General features: G+C 38.9%; 1 protein-coding gene across 1 annotated transcript in view; it reads right to left on the reverse strand.

Moving 5' to 3' along the window:
* The window catches only part of cfap54 (cilia and flagella associated 54), a 32,290-nt gene that overhangs the window by 9,892 nt on the left and 3,152 nt on the right, over window positions 1-19,246 (reverse strand). Inside the window, 38 exon segments of the mRNA XM_055190443.2 lie at window positions 253-438; window positions 597-663; window positions 2,259-2,432; window positions 3,216-3,303; window positions 3,398-3,601; window positions 4,075-4,230; window positions 4,310-4,400; window positions 4,528-4,663; window positions 4,760-4,953; window positions 5,102-5,302; window positions 6,147-6,328; window positions 7,859-8,031; window positions 8,124-8,309; window positions 8,388-8,470; window positions 8,570-8,666; window positions 9,275-9,401; window positions 9,479-9,577; window positions 9,692-9,797; window positions 9,902-10,024; window positions 10,105-10,227; window positions 10,936-11,091; window positions 11,179-11,326; window positions 12,400-12,542; window positions 12,626-12,811; window positions 12,917-13,009; window positions 13,101-13,286; window positions 13,366-13,487; window positions 13,555-13,608; window positions 13,683-13,812; window positions 13,896-14,021; window positions 14,124-14,188; window positions 14,322-14,472; window positions 16,218-16,355; window positions 16,438-16,529; window positions 16,620-16,746; window positions 16,821-16,933; window positions 17,050-17,142; window positions 18,745-18,937. Coding sequence (XP_055046418.2) covers window positions 253-438; window positions 597-663; window positions 2,259-2,432; window positions 3,216-3,303; window positions 3,398-3,601; window positions 4,075-4,230; window positions 4,310-4,400; window positions 4,528-4,663; window positions 4,760-4,953; window positions 5,102-5,302; window positions 6,147-6,328; window positions 7,859-8,031; window positions 8,124-8,309; window positions 8,388-8,470; window positions 8,570-8,666; window positions 9,275-9,401; window positions 9,479-9,577; window positions 9,692-9,797; window positions 9,902-10,024; window positions 10,105-10,227; window positions 10,936-11,091; window positions 11,179-11,326; window positions 12,400-12,542; window positions 12,626-12,811; window positions 12,917-13,009; window positions 13,101-13,286; window positions 13,366-13,487; window positions 13,555-13,608; window positions 13,683-13,812; window positions 13,896-14,021; window positions 14,124-14,188; window positions 14,322-14,472; window positions 16,218-16,355; window positions 16,438-16,529; window positions 16,620-16,746; window positions 16,821-16,933; window positions 17,050-17,142; window positions 18,745-18,937 — 5,112 coding nt within the window.

Here is a 19,246-nt window from a genome sequence, read left to right on the forward strand (position 1 = left end):
TTGATATATTTACATTAGGAAATTTACAAAATATCTTCATGGAAAATTATCTTTACTTAATATTCTAATTTTTTTGCAAAAAAATTTGACCTGGCACAATGCATCTCTCCTTGTTTGTATACAAGGTTAATGTTATTTGGTGCACTGTCCCTGTTTAAATAAAATGTAAATGAAAATAAACCCTTCAGAGCAATCAAGACATGATCACCACAATTACATTAATAAAAGTGTTAAAGACGCTGGGTCTCTTACCTTGAGAAAGTGCCCTGAGTTATACAGCCAATGGCAGAGAAAAAACAAACTGGCAACGGTAGTGCCGAGATTCCCCCGATCCGGCTCAGAGAAGAGATCGATTCCTGGGATCAATTCGGTCTCCACTGAGTACGTAGAGTATGCCAGGTCCATCATCGGATGAGGCATAGAGGCCATCAGTAGGCACTGCAGACCATACATTATTCATCTCCACCAGTTAATGTTTAAAGGCTTCTACCATCATTGCTTTCAGCTACAATTTCTACAATACCTTCCCTCGATAATAAAAAACTTCCATGTACTATATATTTAAAATACAGCAGATTTATTGAGGGAATTCTGACCTTGAAGAGTTTGGTAGATAGGAGGCAGCATTTTGTACGCTGGTTGATATTGGAGGTTAGGATGTGCCTATAAGCAAAGAGGAAATCATATTGATATTATACTTACCAATTATTAATATTAAATTATTTAATTAAATATTATTTAATTAAATATTATTTAAATTAATATTTATACATCATCAAAAAGTTGAATAAATAAGTTCCATTGTTGAAAATAGTCTCAAAGTCTCTCATTAATGTATGATTTGTTAGGCTAGGACAATATTTGGCAGTATGAGAGTGCAAAAAAATTACAATATTGAGAAAATCGCCTTTACGGTTGTAAAATCCAAAATTATATAATAATTAACGATTAACAACACAATAATTAATATATAAAGCGACACCATGTAATATTTCAACCTTCATAATAAATTGTCAAGACCCTTGTGATAGTACATCGACTTTAAATAGGTTGAATGACATGTCTACCATAGCCTGATGGGGTCTGTATCGCTTTTACTAGTATTTTAAAACTTAGGGTTTCTGGTAGTAACCAGAGCACAAAAAAACTACAAAATTCGACTGCTTTACGGCATACGTCACTTCCTTCACACAATTTTTTATTTATGTGAATTTTGCTGGAGGCTACTTAAGGAGTGTAGAGAGCAACTTATATTATGTGACTCTGTGGCACCGTGTTAGTGTCACGGACCTATGACACGGGCGACCTGGGTTCGATTTCCCTTTAAAGCAATTTTTTATATAAACTAACGATCTTGATTCATACATAAATGCGATCTTCTTTATAAATGACGGCGATTATTTTGCATATAGTTCCCTGTATTCAGATGCTGCATTCATGTGTTCACATATTTACCTTTCTTTTACTGTCTATATTTACATTACAATCCAGGATGCTATAGCAGTCAAACTTGCTCAAACTCACACAGTGTAAAACCAAACCCTATTCATTCACCAATCAGATCCGAGCATTTCTCTCTTCTCTCTTCCTCATTTGCTGCGTTCCGCTGTCACTCGCGTGACGTATAACAAAGCGGCAGACCTAAACACATCGGTTTACTTGGATTTGGAGCGACAATTTTCACACAAAAGAGAGGAAAAACGAGCGCCATTGCGAAAAATCCTGGTGGCGAGGGAGAGAGAGAGATGATGCAACAATATTTGTTTCGAAAAAGGCAAGGAAATACTTCTGGTCGTTTCTCAAGGTAAACTGAGCATTACATTCGCAAGTCATAGTCAATCGTAAATTGTTGCAGTATGCTTAAGTATAATAGTTAACTTTATAATTGTTAATATTCTGAAATAAATCTTGATGACGTATGCAGCTTAGAAATACGTAATCCGAAAGCTGCAACCTTCAGATTGAGAAATGGCTTCTGCCACGAATTCCTCATCAGAAAGTTGTAACATGACTGCGTTTCTCCCTGATGCCTCAAATTGTTGATCATTTAGCGTTTTAAAGATTTAGTTTTTAGTTTAGTTTTAAGGTTGGCCAGTTCTTTTCCTTTGCGACAGTGCTGCGGTGCTTGTGGCCTTTAGGGGTGCTAGGCGTGAAAAATACATGTCTAGCGCCCCCTAGTGGCCAAAAAGTTCTGCGGTGTGCCTTTAACAACACATTTTCCTAATGATAAATACATTTTTTGTTGGTTTATCACTCACTGTGCAATCTTGGCAGAAAACAATGCACCCTGGAGACAGCCCCATATCCCAGCATGCCGCAGGGTTTCCTGAGAGGTGTTGCTGCTGCTCCATGAGTCACCATCCCAAGATTCCAGAACTCCAGAGCTTTGGAGAGCACAGTCCAAGGCCTTACTCCAAAAAGAATGTGCAGACCTAGATAACACACAGACATTTTACTTTAAAGGGACACTCCACTTTTTTGAAAATAGGTTCATTTTCCAGCTCCCCTAGAGTTAAACATTTGATTTTTGCCAAATTTGAAAACCGGGTCTGGCGGTACCACTTTTAGCATAGCTTAGCACAATCCATTGAATCTGATTAGACCATTAGCATCACGCTCAAAAATGACCAAAGAGTTTCGATATTTTTCCTATCGTGTACTAAGACCAGTGGAAAATTTAAAGTGGTGATTTTCTAGGCAGATATGGTTAGGAACTATACTCTCATTCCGGCGTAATAATTAAGGACTTTGCTGCCGTAACATGGCTGCAGCAGGCGCAATGATATTATGCACTGCCAGAAAATAGTCCCCAGCTATTGAAAGTTACCAAAGGGACTATTTTCGGGCGTTGCGTAATAAATATAATTTAAATAGGAAAAATATTGAAAAACTTTGTTAAATTTTTATAGCAATGCTAATGGTCTAATCAGATTAAGTGGATTATGCTAAGCTATGCTAAAAGTAGTAACGCTAGACCCGGAGATCAGCTGAATGGATTCCAAAACGGTAAAAATCAAATGTTAACTCCAGAGGAGCTGGAAAATGAGCCTATTTTCAAAAAAAGTGGAGTGTTCCTTTAAATGTACTTTTATCATAAAAAACTTTCTACTTGTTTCCAGGTGTGAATAAATAAGAACAATTTGAGTTTCACACGTTTAGACACCACTGTACATGAACTACTAAGCAAAGTCTAAAAAGGCAAGAACGAATCCTACTTTCGATTTCCTTTGTAGAAATGAAGGTTTCCAAGGTCATGGAGTGCTCGAACCTGCAGGGAGTTGTACTTATTTGCTTGAAGGTATTCTGCATAAATAACAAAACAACTATACTTGGAACAAACTCTGGTATTTACAGAAAAAATGTGGCGTAGTCTGTCTAATTTCTTATTGGTTCTCACTGATGGCATTGTTGTAAGAAGAGAGGACAGTCTGGATCTGTGATGGAGGAAGGGTGGTGCTGTAGATGGAGCCCAGAGTGCTGTAGTCCTCGGCAGACAGATCTAAAGGGCTGATACCCGGTGGGGTGGTTGCTGCCAAGCTGAACTCCACCTTTCCTTGAAGAACACCACTGGGTTTCTTGGAGAATGGCACCTTAACATACGCTGAGGTCACAAATAGGGAAAATATTGCTACATATGAGCATCGTTATATTTAGTTTGATTCTCAAAAATTAACAATATTGATATTTTTAACAAAAATCATACAAGATTCATGGCAGTTGTTTCGTTTGGAGTTTACATCCTGACCACTGGATATCATTCTACTTATCTCTGAATGTAAACAGTTACATGGGGCGTACCACAAATTTTTTGCTAAGGTTTGCATATGGTGGTGTATGACAGCTTTCCTAAAATTATATCCTATAATATTTCTAAAAGTGGAAATATACCTATATATCGCCTCGCTTTTCAGCATAGCAATGTATCACAACATATTGCATCGCAACCCCTGTATTGTGATACATATTGTGAGATTCTTGTCGATACAAAGCCCTAGTCATTCAAACATTCAAAAGAGATACTGGACGCCAGTACAAAGTGCAGAGTCAGAAAGGGGCGCAGTCAAAGGAGCTTACAGTGCTGGGTGTCCGCCAGCAGTAGGTAAAGTAGATTTCGGCTGTGCTGAAAGGTCAACAGTGCATAGCGACGTCTCTCCATAGTCTCTCTGAAACAACGAAGTGTGTCATCTACATCCAACGGTACACACACCAGACACATGGCTCTCTTCACATCTACAGTAATAAAATAAATGTATAATTAGCACAACAAGATTTTAACATAAATTTCCCAATGCATGTTCCTGTAATCTACCTGCAAGCTCTGAGTGGGAATCATTGTTAGTCAGCGGACCTTTGCCACGGGGAAACAGCAACTGTTTTTCTGCATAATTCCTGCAGGTCACCTATATTACAGACATCAAACACAAAACTAAGGTGAGGTGTCCTAAGCTCTGCTATACGTACTAGTTTGTGTCGACCAGGCTGATGTAAAAGTAAACAATGGAAAGAAGATTAATTTTGTGTGGTCACCTTCTCTCCAGTGATCATCTCAGTATAGGTGAAGTGAGGCTGGGGGGCTGGTGGGCCCCCAAAACACTTGATCCTGTCCAACAGCCTTCTCTGTGCGTGCACCAAAACAGGTGTTACCACGTGTGAATAGCGCTCCCTGGATATTAGCCACAATATGTAAGATTTGTGTTTGTTTAACTTGATGATTTGAAATGGATAAAGAGACTTTGTTCACACAGAGTTTGCAGTGTACCTTGTGTATGTGTTAAAAAGCAGAGCAAGGTGAGCAAGATTCTCCCACTTGGCCTGGTAGTACAAAAGCTCTAGTGTATGGAGCACCAGGGTTCTCAACCAGCGCAGATCCACCACTGTCCCATCATCCATTTGGGCAGAAAAGTACAGGCTTGTTTCAAGCTCCTCCTCCTCTGTATCATAAACATTCCACAGCTAGAGAAATAAAAAACAGGTATTAAAAATGAGTTGCTTTGCCAAGAATTAAATATGTCCAAAGCAAGAAAAAGGAGCATGAATGGTGCATAGATGAGGGATACAGTATGTTTTATGATTTTTAAGAGAAATTGAGGTATAGTTTGACCTTCAGTTTCTCCATCATGTCCATGAGAAGATCTGAGGCCAACACCAGAAGCGGAGTGAGCACATAGTAGATCTGCTCCAACGTCAGCTGTCCACTAAGGGCATCAGGATCCAACATCAGGATCAGCGTGTTCGACTGGTCCCACAGTGTCCGACATGCCCATTGTAAAGTCGTCCAATGGCCCCAGCGATGTGCCAACACCTGATCGCACATTGGTATAAAATTAAGAAAAAGAGAGGTTAAAGGGACATTTCACTTTTTTTGAAAATATGCTCATTTTTCAGCTCCCCATGAGTTAAATATTTGATTCTTAACGTTTTGGAGTCCATTCAGCTGATCTCCGGGTCTGGCGCTAGCACTTTTAGCATAGCTTAGCACAATCCATTGAATCTAATTAGACCGTTAGCATTGCGCTAAAAAATAACCGAAGTGTTTCGATATTTTTATTATTTAAAACTTGACTCTTCTGTAGTTACATCGTGTACTAAGACAGACGGAAAATTAAAAGTTGCGATTTTCATTCTGGCGTAATAATCAAGGACTTTGCTGTTGTAACATGGCTGCAGCAGGCGTAGTGATATTCGCACTGCCCGAAAATAGTCCCTTTGGTTACTTTCAATAGCAGGGGGCTATATTCGGGCACTGCGTAATATCACTACGCCTGCTGCCGCCATGTTACAGCTGCAAAGTCCTTGATTATTACGCCAGAATGAAAATCGCAACTTTTAATTTTCCGTCTGTCTTAGTACACGATGTAACTACAGAAGAGTCAAGTTTTAAATAGGAAAAATTTTGAAACACTTTGGTTATTTTTTGCGCAATGCTAACGGTCTAATTAGATTCAATGGATTGTGCTAAGCTATGCTAAAAGTGCTAGCGCCAGACCCGGAGATCAGCTGAATGGATTCCAAAACGGTAAAAATCAAATATTTAACTCTAGGGGAGCTGGAAAATTAGCTTTTTTTTTAAGTGGAATGTCCCTTTAAGAGAATCACATGCTATATAGGGTCAGATTAGCCCCTTTTCAAATGAATGGCATGTGTACCATGGCTCTGCGCATATGTATTGAGGCTTTGTTGAGCGTGTCCAGTAACTGAGAGGTTGTTTGACCTGCAGGGGGACCATCGACTGGAAACTGCACATTTCTTTCAGAGATGTGTGTGTACTGGACCTTTGAATCCACTTCATCATCCGTTTCACTGTCCTCTTCATTGCTGTTTGATTCTCCTGAGGATTTATTGAGAGGTATGGTGATTATACTGTAACCATGTATGCAATGGACAGTGATCTAGACTCAAGTCAACTGCAATTTTATTGTGTTAAATCAACCAGATTCTGAATTAATAAGAGAATAAATATAACCAGGAGGCCTACCAGGAGCAACTTTTAATGATTTACATCTTCAGGTGCTACAGAGCAACTACACAATACTATTAGTAGATGACTCTTACGGGACTCTTACACGGGACAGAGGCGTTTACGCTTGACGGAAGGCTTGTCTGAAGCGTGGCCAACAACATCCAATCACATTGGCCGCTACACATGCTCAGTTCCTGCCTAGGTTATTTGCATAAGGCGATCTGATTGGCTGACGCACGCGTCGCCGCTTGAAAGTTGAAAAAATTTTCAACTTCTGCCGCAAGCAACGGCAGTGAAGCAGCGCAGGCGGATCCACAATTCAGTTCGGCAACACATGACGTCACCCATTAAAAGTGAATGGGAAGTGTTAAAGGAATATTCCATTTTCTTAAAAGAAAAATCCAGATAATTTACTCACCACAATGTCATCCAAAATGTTGATGTCTTTCTTTGTTCAGTCGAGATGAAATTATGTTTTTTGAGGAAAACATTGCAGGATTTTTCTCATTTTAATGGACTTTAATAGACACCAACAATTAATACTTAATTCAACACTTAACGTTTTTTTTTAACGGAGTTTCAAAGGACTATAAACAATCCCAAACGAGGCATAAGGGTCTTATCTAGCAAAACGATTGTCATTTTTGACAAGAAAAGTAACAAATATACACTTTTAAAGCACAACTTTTCGTTTAGGTCCAGTCCAGCGCGACCTAACGTAAATGCGTAGTGGCGTAGGGAGGTCATGTGTTACATATATAAAACGCACATTTGCGGACAATTGTAAACAATAAACTGCCACAAAGACATTAATTAGTATCAGTTGACATACAACAACATAGGAACGGTCCTCTTTCACCACATTTGTAAACACTGGGGCGGAGTTTCGCATTCGTCCTCTGTGACCTCTTGACGTGATGACGTATTGCGTCGGGTCACGCTAGCGCATGATGACCGGATCTAAACGAGAAGTTGTGCTTTAAAAGTGTATATTTGTTATTTTTCTTGTCAAAAATGACAATCGTTTTGCTAGATAAGACCCTTATGTCTCGTTTGGGATTGTTTATAGTCCTTTGAAACTCCGTTGAAAAAAACTGTTAAGTGTTGAGTTAAGTATTAAATGTTGGGCTCTATTAAAGTCCATTAAAATGAGAAAAATCCTGCAATGTTTTCCTCAAAAAACATTATTTCTTCTCGACTGATCAAAGAAAGACATCAACATTTTGGATGACATGGTGGTGAGTAAATTATCTGGATTTTTCTTTTAAGAAAATGGAATATTCCTTTAACGCTTGCACCCTGTGTTAACACCCTTTGTACCCTGGGTGCAAGCCCAAAATGTGTGCTTGCTTGCAATGTAAAACAACATATTCTGTGGAGAATGAGATTGTTACTCACCATGGTTAGTGTCCATGTCCTTTACATCCCTTTGACTGGTATGCCATCCAGGATGAGATACAGCTTTGGGATCTGGAAGTTCAGGTGCACGGATACGCTGTGGAACGTTCTTCCACATGACTAGCATTCCACAGTGGGCCAAAGAGAAAAAGGACAGGGGCAGATGACTGAAACTGTGGTTCAAAGAAGGGATATGAAAAAGTGTCAGAGTTTTTTTGGAAAGAATGAGGGTCACTATTGATCATTATTTAGTTGTTTTAAGCACCAGAGCTGGGGAGGTGGTCCCAGGTTCCTCCTTAGCAGACCTAGGTGGGCACGAGCCAGGCTTAGGTTGACGTGACAACGCCAAAGTGAATCTTCGGAGCGGATCTTCCTGAGCTTCCAGCCATGCCCATTTTTTCGGATTATAGCAGTCAGTTTATTTACCAGGATGTCTAAAGCTTTGATTTCTCTAGGAGACGCAACCAAGAGGCAATCATGTATGTAGGAATAATACATTTTAATACATATTGATTTTATATTGTTTTACCTTTTAGAGTTGTTGCTCTTGAATGCACTTAGCAGTTTTTTCCGTCGTGACTTTTTGCCACCGCAACTGGTGTTATCCTGCTTCTAATACAAACAATAAGTAAACAGAAAAGCCATGATGCATGCCTGCATGTTGTGGATAAATTAATCTGTTCAAGTATATTTTTACAGAGGCAAGCTTACCTTGGTGTTGTACTCAATCACAGATGTTGTAAACCCTTTAGATTCTTCCACTGCTTGACTTGGACGCTTCTTTATAGCTAACAGAGCCTCATCACGTCTGCAAAATTACAGGGATGCAAAAATGTGTCAAATCTACACATTTTGAAGGGGGCATTTCATGAAAATCTGAAATTTTTCATGTTTAATGCTATAACTGGGTCCCCAGTGCTTCTATCAACCTAGAAAATGTGAAAAAGAACAACCCAGTAACTTAGTTTATATAAACCATTATCTGCAAGCATGTGAAAAAAATCGGTCAATGACATTTGGCTCCCCTTGTGATGTCAGAAGGGGCTCTTATTATAAGAATACCGCACCTCAATCTGCACCATCAAACCACGGCACTGCCATTTAGTGCAGAGAGAAAGAGAGACAGAGAGAAAAATTCGACAGCACAATTGAGTTTCAATTTCCACAAACCACCATTATGGCAATTAGTGCTTGCATTTTATCAGCTCATTTGCATTTAAAAGGACACACACAAAATTGGCACTTTTTTGCTAACACCTACAAAGTGGCAATTTTAACACGCTATAATAAATTATCTATATGGTATTTTGAGCTAAAACTATACATACATACTCTGGGGACACCAAAGATTTATTTTACATCTTAAAAAAGCCTTGTGAAATGTCCCCTAAGCTGTACACCAAAGAACACACTCACCTGCAGAGGCAATCCAAGATGTTTGGCTCCCACTGCATAACCAAATCTAGCTGATCTTCTTCCAGGGCCTTCTGGAGCAAGCATATCAAAAACTCCAGAAAACAAGACGTCTGTTTGAATTTCTTCACTGGATAAACACACCAAAAATGAGTACATGATAACTGATTCAGTACATATATTTTTTTCTAGTATCTATTGTTGTACCCTCTTGGAAGGCATTCTGGAGGGGCTTGTTTTTGATCACCATGTATAGCACAACTGGGTCTTCATGTCCAGTGAGATCTTGCTCTTGAGATGCTGAAACTAATAATGCATAATACATTTCTCACAGTTTTCAGTATACTGGTATTAGGATTATACTTGCAAATTTACTAATAAATCAAGAATATCTCATTTTGATCTGATAAAAAGATATACCTGTTTTGTTACAGAAAGTGACATCATAGTCGCCAGAATGCATGCTTTTCATAAAAATGGCATCCAAAGCTTTTAGATGTTCATTATAGGCAAGAGCTTCCATCTTCTGTAATCAAACACACACACACACACACAGATTTTAAAACTGGCATTAAAGCATCACAAAAAATATAGGGACTTGGATATCGAGCAGGTCTACGCCTCACATACCTTGTCCTGCTGTACTTGTTTGTTGGGGGGGTGCTGTGAAGGCTCCGAGATCTCCTGAAGCAGCGTCCTTCCAAGCTTTATCACGGATGAAGCCATGCGAGTTTCCTGAGCGAAGTTCAGGCTCTAGAATGCGTACAAATAAATGTAATGTGCATGTGGGATGTAACATGCATGCTTGTCGGCAGAGCACTCAGGAACGGTACCTTGGCTAGCTAGTACGTCATACAAGCAACCATGTGCTGGAGGGACTCTGTGACGGCAACCGGACGTTTTTGCTTAAGCAGACCAGGGATCTCCAGGAGAACAGTGAAGCACTTGAGCAGCACCTGAAACACACCAAAATGTATGTCACCGGCCAACACTGTTGTTTAAACTACCCTTAAAGGGCACCTATTATGCCTATTCGTACAAGATGTTATATTAGTCTCAGGTGTGCCCAGATTGTGTCTGTAAATTTTCAGCTCAAAATACCCTACAGATCATTTATTATGGCATGTCCAAAATGCCCCTATTTAGATAGGAGCAAAAAATTTGTGTCTGTACCTTTAAATGCAAATAAGCTACAGCTCCTCACTCCCTTACCAAAGGAGACAATAAGCGCTTTCAGTTAAAATAGATCTGATCCCTATGAATACAGATTTAGACAATAGTATCTCACTATTAAGATGTGGCGGACAGCATACAACTCGCTGAGAGAGGAAACTGTAAAAATCAGGGTTCCCACACCTTAGTTAACTTCAAATTCAAGGACCTTTCAAGGACTTTCCACGTCCAATACCCTTAAATTCACTAAATGTGGGGACACATTACAGGTGAGAACAAGGTTACATCGTGTTACCTTTTAAGATACATTGTTACAGTTCCCTTTCAAGGGAACTCGCGCTGCGTCGCTGCGGTGATACTTTGGGGACGCCCCCAGGGGTAAGCGCGTCTGAATGTGTATATCAAATTCAACCAATGGTGAGGCTTAACGACAAAGACAGGGTGACAAGGTGACATGTAGGCATACTTAAAAACATTATAACAACAGTCACCTCTATGACAGGCTCGGAAGAGATCTGATGGTAGATTATTGGGGCGAGAAGGCCGTAACAGCTCACTACAGCTTGCAGCGTGCTACTACTGTCATTGATGTGCAGAGCAAGATCTACGGCCACCAGCATCCGCTCACACCCTGCAAGTCTGGCCTCCTGTGTTTTAAAGAGACCAGATTTACAAAAATCAGCCTGATGGTGACTTAATATGTATGTGTTTGAGACAGATTTCATTCTGCTGACCTGGCCCCAAATCAAAGGCCCTCTATCATAGAGGCTGTCACAGTATAGCGCCCCCTCTTGGATGTGAATGTCTGTCTGGATGAAAATGGTGGAAAGAAAAAGCTGATGCAGGAGTGGAGATGAAAGCTGTAGGGTAGCTGGGTGGAGCCTGTGTAAAATAGTAATATGAAATAACACTTTACTTAAAGTGAAATCAAGCTTTGTGATTTATCAGTAGATGCCTTCCATAGAAATCAAAAACCTTCATAATCTTCATTAGAACAGCTTAAATCTGTGATCAAACCTTGCCACTATCTGGGTGATTCTCACGAAACCATTTAAACACCACGGCACTAATGATTTTAGCTTTAAAATGTGTAATATAGTAACATTAAAAAGCATCAGAATTAACACAATACTGTGTTCTACCTTGCACAATGTGTGATTTCAACATAAGAATTTATAATTGGAAATTTTATCTCATTTTCTGCTGAAATTCTCATTACCGCAATGTGTCCGGCTGTGTTTGAACATGCGTTATGTTGTAATTTAATCAAATTAGCACAAAAATATTAAGAAAAAAAATAAATGGATGTTTTGCTAGACTACTTTAGATGACAGAAAAAATATTTACTGAATATTCATGTATAATAATAATGAAGAAAAATTAGGAATATGATGTGTTCATGCCTGATGTTCTCATCCTCCGCAACACTTTTTGAGAACAGTTTAAGCACACATACAGAATTTTAATAAAGTTTGATTTTGAGGGACCAAGCACATGGACCAGTTACTTCAAGATGGCTACTAGGTAAGATCATTTTTTTACAGTTAATTTGAAATATTGTCTTGTCAGAATGCTTACACGACATTTTGATTATCATTACCGCAACAGATGCTTATTAAATGTTAATTTAATTAATAGAAGCATAATACTTTGATTTTAAATGCATGTGCAGAATCTCCAAATTATGTTCTTTCAGTGAAAATATGTCAGTGTTGATGTTTTCTGACTGTTGCGGTAATGAGATTTTTAAGACTAATTTTTTAAATTATGTTACAAAAAGTGTTAAATGATAAGTAAAAGTTTTTAAATTAATGTTTCCATTTACTCCAGACTTTGTTTTTCAATGTCTGGTGGGAAAAAAAGCAATTTAAGCAATTTTTACATTTTCATGCTTGACATTTTTAAAACCAAGTTTTCGTGAGAATCACCCATCTGAACAAAAATATATATTTTACCTTGTCCGAGCGAGTCCCTCAAAGCAATCTTCTTGTTCGGGCTTAGGGCTCTCGGGATCTGAGCATGAAGGAAGGGTAAAGTGACTCCAAAGTTCTTTACAAGATCGCTTGGCAAGGGTGAAAAATCCTGTTTGATAAGACACCTGCGAACAAAAAATAAAAGAAGTATAGATGGCTGGATTTTGGATAGTAGTTTCCATTTTAGGATACTTTTAAACCACCAAACCTGAGCTAGGTGTGCCCAGGCTGTTAGCAAAGGTAGAGGTAAAGAGGCCAGCAGAGGCCTGGTGGTTTCTCCAATAGCACCACCCACCATCCTGCCCTGAGCATTAAAAGCAGCCACTGCAAAAATATACTTCTGATTTGGCTCCAACCCACTTACGTCAAGCAGACATTCACCTCTGGCAGGAATCTGGTCGAAACACAGATTTCATTTGCAGTTAGTGACCATTTTTATGGAGACCTAAAGAGTAAGGTAAATTTTTGATCAGATGGGTCATAGTGGCATGAAACCAACCACATCTCCAGTGCCACGCAGGTTGCAGTCTTTAAGTCGCACCTTCAAGTTGACCCCCTCAACCTCTTTACCATAAATACAATACCAGCAAACCTAGACCAAAAATAATGTGAATTAACCTTTTTGTCCATCACATTGAATAAACAAATTGTCTAAAATGAGGTTTTAGTGAACATGTGACAACCTCATCCTCAAGTGCGTATGGTGCTGGTGTGAAGGTCATTGAGTGGTTGGAGCGTGAGAGGAGTATTGGAGCTGGTGGAGGTTGTTTCTTCTCTGCCCCTCCTAAACTGATCTCCGCAGAAGATGATGAAGAACTAACCAGCCTCTTCTCCTCCATCTCTGCTTGTTCAATCAGTGTTATTGCCTCCTGAAATAAATAAGAGCTTGCTTGGTATGATTGAATTATTTGGAAACATTTATGTTGGTCGTCACTTTGCAAAGCTAACCTCGAGTATTTTCTTGGTTTCTTTGTTAGTCTGGTCCTTTCTAAAAAGCAATAAGGCCTTCTGCGCCAAAAAAATGCTTTTAGAGATCTTGTTTCTCTTGACTTTTTCAAGCATCACAAACTCTGTGAAGAAAAAAAAAATCTGCATTGGTTATATGGTGAGTTCTACTGTATGTTTTTTAGAGCTTACCTTCTGTGGGTCTGTTTGCTTCTGAGGTCTTAACTTGCATCAAACTGATCTCCTCTGAGAAGAAAAAAAAAACTAAGTTCAGCAGTGCATTCAGAAATGTTAAAAGGATGTCCATAGATCTTCCTGACCTGGACATGAGTCATGTAGCTTGAGGGAGAGCCTGTGTTGGAAAGCCAGCAGCTCTAGATGTAAATCCGTAAGGATAGCAAGGTCAGGTGTACTATTTCCACCCATGGGACTCTTGGTGTAACCAAATTTCTATTATTGAGAAAGACGTAACAGATTTATTTATGGGCTACCACTTTCCAGTGTTGCTACAGGTATGTGAAATGTGCACATACCTGCATAAACAATTCATCAAAGACAGCATTGTGCCCACTGAGTGACCTGGCTCTGCACCTGGACACGCACTCAACACCTCGCTCCACCAAATCCAGTGCTGTCTGGAGCTGCTCTGCTCTGGATCTCTGCACGGATGCATGTATGTATAAAAAATAATCTTTCCAAAATGTTATAGACATTCTTAGCAGAGCATAACATGAGGATCCTCATACAGCAGGACAGCGTACCATATAAAGTGTGCATGGTGTTTTTTCAACAGGGGTGGATTTTTCACTGCTGTCTACGGTGGAAACTAAAAAACAAAATCAATGCAACAAAATATTTATTATATGTATCATGACACCATCACTATCATGTTTACAGTGTATTTCAACTGAACCGGGTTTTTTTTTTCTGTGAGAATCTCTCCATCCAGAAATCTTTACCTGTTTTCCTGCCAGACTGCGGCAGGGCATCTGCACTGCTTTCCAGCACCATGACCAATCTCAGAGTCATTTCAGCCACTGATATGCAGTCGATTTCAGCCAGCTGGTGCTCGTATACCACTTCACACAGTAGACGAAGGGTCTCCACCCACTATATAAAAAAAAAATGTTATAGTCTACACTAAATTTAAAAGCACACTTCAGAAAATATTCTGCAACATTGATATTTATGTAGCATATTTTCACATCAGTCAAAAATGCGTTTTGAAGAGGAAAAAACATATATAAGTCACACTGGACAATACGTAGTGTTTATTTAGAAAATGATTTCACAAAATCCAAGCCCAAGAACAGACATTTTTTCTGGAAACTAAACAATGGCACACAGAACAGCAGGCTGAATAGGTGTCCGTACATGTTAACGTAACATTAACATTTATTCAGCTAACACAATAGCATACAGAACATACCTGAGAAGCTGAATAGGCTAAATTAACACGACAAGCCAGATCAAGTTCATGAAGTCATTCCAGATCACTGAATCCATTAAATTTCATAAATACAAGATCAGCATAGAGCGGACTCTCGCGTCTGTAGACGGTAATGGTTTCTCTTGGTTCACATGAATTCATTTTGACATAAAGTCGCACCTGACTATAAGTCGCAGGACCAGCCAAACTTCGAAAAAAGTATGACTTATAGTTCGGAAAATACGGTATTTGGAAGATGCCTTTACCAAAGCTACAACGCTATTGTAGCGTTTACTTCAACGCATTTAAGGTATACGTTTTAAGAGAATGTGCATTCTCTGGGATTAGGGCTGGGCGGTATATTGAGTTTTGGTAATATGTCGATATTTTTTTCTCTGTGGTATACAGGATGAGGATATACCATCTATATCGGTATGGTCTGATATAACCCTTCTGCTTTGCAATAGAAGCCCTGCCAGAAATGTACACGGGGGTCAGATGTAAGTTTTCCAACCGCTCGCATGTCGTACAGCTGTATATTTTCAAACAGGGAGGAAAACATGGACTTTATTTTCATCATACACATTTTATAGGCCCCAATTTCTTTTTCCACCGGTGGGTGCTCGGCACAACATCACGTAACCCTTAGGTTGCATTGTAACCAGTGTTGGGGGTAACGCATTACAAGTAACGTGCATTACGTAATAATATTATTTTTCTGAAGTAACGACTAAAGTAATGCATTACTTTTTAAATGTACACATTAATATTTGAGTTACTTTTTAAAAAATATAATGCAAGTTGCTTTTTTAGTTTAATTCATTTGATTTAAAAAAATTACGTAAATAAAAGTAACGTAAGCATTACTTTCCATGAAAAGTAACTAAGTAACGCAATTAGTTACTTTTTTGGGAGTAACTTAATATTGTAATGCATTACTGTTAAAGTAACTTTCCCCAACACTGATTGTAACAGCAGATGCTACGGGAGTGCCAAGGCTCTGGAAAGGAGGGAAGTGGCACAGTCGCGCGAAATGTGAACCACCCTTTATTCATCTTATGTATCAAAGCAGTGTAGATACTACAACTCGTGAGATTCACCAATCAGAAAGGCGTCCAAATTTTAAAAGCGTTTTTGATTCAAATTAATTGAGCATATATGGCGTTTTTCTGTGGGTGCTCGGCCATTTAGTCCACTTTGTAGCAAAAAATTATAATTTATCGTATATCTATTCCAAAATGACAGATATTTAAATTGTGGTCATTATCGTCCAGCCCTTATCTGCGATTCAAACCTACAACCTTGTTGTTGTTAGCGCTAGCTGACATATAATCAAGAAATAACAATATTACCATGCAATGTGGCCATTTTATTTTGCTCTTGATTTTTCCAAGTTCATTTTGACACTGTGTATTTGAATATTAACCTGTTCATGGTTTTCCATTTTTCCCAGGTAGCGCACAGAGTAACCTTGCCTCATCTGTGCCCTCTGAAACACTGTCTTGCATTTAGCCCAAAAGAACAGGATAACGTCCAGCACCAAATCGGCATCTGGTCGGATATCCTGTTTGCACATAAAAACACATACAGTATCAGTAACCTACGATGGTTTAATAATTTGTGAGACACCTGTTTGTGAGACAGACCTTGTCTGCCCTGCAGACGCAAGCGTGAAGAGTCTGAATAAGACTGAATAATTCTTCTGTCATGTTTGCAGACCCAATATTCTTGTCTTTATCTGTGGAGGAAAAGTTTCAATTTTAATTGCACAAGCCTTTTTTGCTGTGTATTAGAATTTGTCAAATAAAAAAAAAAGAATAAAAAGTACCAGCTTGACCACAGGCAGCAGTGTCTTTCATTATAAATTTCACTTTTTGTGTAGAGATCAAAGATTCCACAGCTTTTAAAAGCATCAATTCCAGCTTGTATTTCCTGAACAGGCGACCCTCCAAGTTCTGCACACAGAACAAGATGTAAACATTAAATACGTGCGGCCCAATCAGACTTTCTATTGAACAGAAATGCTCACCTGTAGTGTTGACATAAGGGTCGAGGAGAGTGAGCAAAACGCGTTCCACTGTTCGAATCTGAAAAGCTGCTTCAGAAACTTTACTGCAGCGTCTACTGAGATCTCACAACTTCCTGTGAAGTCCAAACAGGTCAGAGAGTCTGAGCAGAGCTTCACGTACACACTTAAACATACGAAAAAAGAAATGAAAGAAAGAAGAGTAAGCGGGCATCCTAAAGGAAAGACTCACCAGCTACAGCCATCTCACAGAGAGTAGAAACAGAAGCAACTGCATTCAAAGAGATAGGTACACTCGCATCCAAATTCAGTTCGGAACCAAATCCTATAAAAGGAAATATTTAAAGGAGCATTGTGTAACTTTTAGAAGGAAAAGCAATATAATATAAATAACTATATTATTAGTGGTGTATAAAGACTTTACATAATGAACTGTATTGTTTTTATTCCCTTAGAATGAGACGTTTTTATCTACATACATACACTGCGAGTCCCCTAACATGGTAGTCGCCATTGTGCGCTGTCATGTTTCTACAGTAGCCCTAAATGGACAAACGGTTCTATAGAGCGCGTTTGGTCACTACATTGTTTCAGATGATGACGTGTTTGTCCTGTGGTGACCACCGTATGCGTTTCGAAAGGGAGGGGTATGCTGACTGCGCCGTTATTTTCACTTCACAATCTCACCGCTTAAAGGGAACATATCATAGAAATCTGACTTTTTTCATGTTTAAGTGCTATCATTCGGTCCCCAGTGCTTTTATCACGCTAGAAAATGTGAAAAAGATCAACCCAGTAACTTTTTTTGTAAACAGTTCTCTGCAAGCATGTGAAAAAATAAGTCAGTGAAATTTGGCTCCCCTTGTGATGTCAAAAGGGGATAATACCGCCCCTTAATCTGCATTATCCAACCACTGCACTGCCATTTAGTGCAGAGGTCAGCTCATTTGCATTTAAAGGGACACACCCAAAAAAGATTTTTGCTCACACCTACAAAGTGGCAGTTTTAACATGTTATAATAAATTATCTGTGTGGTATAGCTAAAACTTCACATATGTACTCTGGGGACACCAAAGATTTATTTCAAAAAAGTCTTAAAAAAGTTGTGAAATGTCCCCTTCAATGCTGCTAAAAATCTACATAGTGGACCTTTACAGGAATAGTTCACAAAAAACAATTCTGTCAATTCTGTTTAACTCTTTTGCCGCCATTGACAAGATATCTCGTCAATTAAGAGAAAACGCTTCCCTGCCAATGACAAGTATTTACGGCTTTCCGCAATAATGCTATTATCCACCAAGTTGCACTTATGCAACTTATAAAACCCTGAAGTATCGCCATAGGGGAAGCAGCTGTTTTGAATACAAATATAAGTGTACGTGTCAGTCCAGGGTGTTCCTTAGACAGGCTTTAGTCTACCAAAGCTTTAATATAAACATGGACTAATTTTCTGATTTTCCATCATTTTAAAGGAATAGTTGAGCCAAAAATAAAAAATGTGTCATAATTTACTCACCCTCATGTTGTTCCAAGCGTGTATGACTTTCTCTATTCTGTTGAACACAAAAGAAGACATTTTGATAAAGGATGGTAACCACAAAGCTGACGTACCCACTGACTTCCATAGTAGGAAAAACAAATACTATGAAAGTCAATGGGTACCGTCAACTGTGCGCTTACCATCAATTTTCTAAATATCTTCTTTTGTGTTCAACAGAATCAAGGAAACTCATACAGGTTTCAAAACAACATGAGGATGAGTAATCATTTTGGTGTAAACTATCCCCCCTAAGCTCTAGTACCCATTCACTGCAGTCGTACTAATAAAACAGCGACACCAGTACCTTCTTCAAAATGTTTACTTTAAAATCTAATACCTTGACACATTCAGTTACAAAGGTGCCAAAAGGATGTAGATATATTTACCAGACAGTAAACTAATGCCAGCTGATATCAGCTCCATCACCACCTCCTGAACTTCAAATTCTTCAGGCATGCCAGTCTGAAGAGGCCTGACAGAGGTGTCCTGTAGGGCTTCCAGCACAGCCAGAAACTGAGCGGCAGGACTCTTAAACATCTCCATCAGAATACGCCCAGTGGGTGTACGAGGCCATGGAGCCTACAGGGGAAAACACAGTGACAGAGTGGGAAAAACTAAAATAAGAAAGGAATAACTGACAAATAAGATGTACTGTTCCCAGATTGGAAACCCCTAGTGGTTTACAGGGGAGTTGCAGGTGGTTTCGTGAGTTCAGGAAAAAAAATATGAATTATAAATTAAATAATAATATTTAAATAAATAATTACAAATTGATAAAAATATATATTTTCCGCCCAAGTAGCAGTGCTTCGCTTTCTGAGAATATAGTTCCCAGTATGTATATGGTTAAATGGTTGGTTGTGTCTCATATGACCTTGTTATTTGTAC

The sequence above is a fragment of the Misgurnus anguillicaudatus genome, chromosome 1 (genome assembly GCF_027580225.2).
Source record: "Misgurnus anguillicaudatus chromosome 1, ASM2758022v2, whole genome shotgun sequence".
Classification (NCBI taxonomy): domain Eukaryota; kingdom Metazoa; phylum Chordata; class Actinopteri; order Cypriniformes; family Cobitidae; genus Misgurnus; species Misgurnus anguillicaudatus.